The sequence below is a fragment of the Canis lupus genome, unplaced genomic scaffold (assembly GCF_011100685.1).
Source record: "Canis lupus familiaris isolate Mischka breed German Shepherd unplaced genomic scaffold, alternate assembly UU_Cfam_GSD_1.0 chrUn_S438H599, whole genome shotgun sequence".
Taxonomy (NCBI): Eukaryota; Metazoa; Chordata; class Mammalia; order Carnivora; family Canidae; genus Canis; species Canis lupus.
The window spans coordinates 38384-40965 of record NW_023331368.1 but is presented as its reverse complement, the minus strand read 5'-3'; the positions used below and the strand labels follow the sequence as shown (position 1 = coordinate 40965).

General features: G+C 59.7%; 1 protein-coding gene across 1 annotated transcript; it reads right to left on the bottom strand.

The window, feature by feature from the left end:
• Positions 1-20: 20 nt before the first annotated feature.
• On the bottom strand, positions 21-2582 carry LOC119879212 (zinc finger X-linked protein ZXDB-like). The gene has a single exon (XM_038589606.1). The coding sequence runs from the start codon at positions 2565-2567 to the stop codon at positions 21-23; it is 2547 nt and encodes an 848-aa protein (XP_038445534.1). The 5' UTR covers positions 2568-2582.

Genomic DNA, 2582 nt, shown 5'->3' with positions numbered 1-2582 from the left:
GTAGTTCCGAGACACCTGTTTCAACAAAGGGTGCTTGAAGGAGTCAGAGCATCTGTGTCCACTGTAAGCTTACTGCTGGGGGTCAAGTCCCCAGCCTGGGGCTCTTGACTCGAGTTTTTCATAGCCAAAGAGCCCAGAGATACCAATGGCCCCACACTTAGATTTGAGACATCATCCATATCTAAGGGACTCTGCTGAAAACCAGAGGCTGTCGTTCCAAAAAAGAGAGAGGTATCCAGACTCTGAGGAAGGTCACTGGTGGCCATCAAGGCCCGAGGGTCCACAGCCTGCCCTAATGAATTATTATTATTAGCAGGGAGGCTCCCTGCCAGAGTTGAACTCACAGAAGCCACATCAATAGTCAAGATTCCAGAGTTTGCCAATGCTGTGTCCAGCACTGCAGCGGAGCTACTGCCAGGCACATCAGAGGAGAGAGACACTAGCTCTGCATCACTGAGGTCATTCTGTCCCTGGCTGGTAAGTTCACTGCTGGGCGTAAGAGAATTTGCAGCTTCTAGCTGAGCTAAGAGATCCTGGCCAAGGTTGTGCCTTTTGGCCAAGTGGGTCTTCATGCTGTGCTTGGATGTGAAGAGCTTATTACAAGTAGAGACTGGGCAGCGGCTTTTCCAGGTGTCCACGTCCTGCAAGTGTTTCTTGGAGTGAATGTAGAGACTACTGCGAGCAGAGAACCTGGCACAGCAGCCTTCCACAGGGCACACAAAAGGCTTTGTGCCCAGGTGGGTTATGCTGTGGCCTTTCAGATGCTCAGCCCTTGTGAAAGATTTCCCACAGCCTTCCACAGGGCACATGAACCTCCGGTCATCCTCGTGCTTCCTTTTGTGCCTCAAGAGTTTGGACATGCTGGTGAAGTTCCAGCCACAGCCGTCAAAGTCACAAAGGAAAGGTCTCTCACCTGTGTGGCTCCGCAGGTGAATTTTCAGGCGACAAGCCTTGTCGTACTGTTTGCTACAGCCTGGAAAAGAGCAGGAAAAGAGTTCCTGTTCCCTGAAATGGGCACGGTTATGGGAAAACAGGGCACTCACTGTGATAAACGTCTTCTTGCAGCCGGAAAATGCGCACTGGTATGGCCTCTCAGGTTCGAAATGGCTGCGCTGGTGGGCGCTGAGTTTGGCCTGAGTGGGGAAGCTCTCCTCGCACACCTCGCATTTGAACGAGTTCTCCTGCTCATGGCCCTTCATGTGCGCCTTGAGGTTATACACCGTGGTGAAGCTCTTGCCACAGCCCTCCGCAGGGCAACCAAAGGGCCGCAGTTTGTCGTGCGACTGCAGGTGCCTCTTGAGCTTGTAGGAGGTGGTGAAAGTCCATCCACAGCCGCCCAGGGGGCACTTGAAGGGCCGCTGGCCCTGGCTGCTGCTGTGAGTCAGCAGGTGCACCTTCAGCTGGTGCTTCTTGGCGAAGGTCTGTCCGCACTGCGCCTCGGGACACAGGTACAGCACCACGCCCGGGCCCGGGCCCAGCGGCCTGCGGGGACTCTCGGCTGCGGCCCGGCCCTCTGCCTCCTCCTCAGGCGCTGGGGCCGGCGCCGGTTCAGCCGGCTCGGCCAGCAGGAGGTCGGGCGGCAGCTCAGGGCAGCAGTCGTTGGGCTGGACCCCCGCTTGCGGAGCCATCAGACCCCCAGGCTGAGGGGCAGGCGCGACTTCAGGCTCCCAGGCTGGCGGCGGGGGTGTGGCCAGGGTGAGGACACCGTTCTCGAAGCGCAAGAGCAGGTTTTGGTTGTGGATGGTGACGGTGCCCGTGAAGGCCGCGGCGGGTGCCAGACTTGGGGCGGGGATCGGGTTCTGGGCCGGGGCTGGGGCGGGGACTGCAGACAGGCAGCGGGGGCCTAGCGCCTGGCGGCCCGCGGGATTCGCGCCACTCTCACCCTGCTGCAGCTGTGGGACCGACTCGGCCTCCTCCCTCCATACAGGCCCTGCGGCCTGGCCATCGCCCGCGGTCTCCACATCGCCACCCACCGGGTCCAGCAGCACCAGGAAGAAGTCATCGCTGTCGCCGCCACTAGCATAATCCGACCTGGGCGCCAACGGGCTCAGGCCCGGGCCCCGTGAGGCCGCGCGGGCCTCCTCGCGCCGCCTCCCGGACCCGCCATCTTGGGGGCCCCGGAGCAGCAGGAGGCGGCGCGCGGGGACCTGGCCAGCCCGCGGGTCAGGGCCGCCGTGGAACCGGCTGCCGCCCGCGGGGCTGCCAGCACCACCACTCTGTCGTGTCCCACGAGGCGGGAGCAGCCTTGGGCTTTCCATCTCCGAGGCGGTGAGGCTCGGCTGGAACCGGAGCCGCGGAGGAGGCGCGACCCCGCCCCCTGCCGCGGGCCCGAACACGTTCCTGAAAGGAAAAAAAAAAATGTGCAATGCGCAGAAACTGGCCCTATCAGATATTAAAACGTGTTTAACGACACAGTGATTTAAATATTCTGGTACTGGATCTCTGGAACAGAATAGAAAGCCCAGAGGCAGAGCCTCGTATGCACAAGTAAGTTCTACACCCAGTATTTGTAGGAAATCAAGGATGTCTTCCCAGATAGTGGGGAAATGAAAGTTCATTCGGTACATTTAACCGAGCAATCT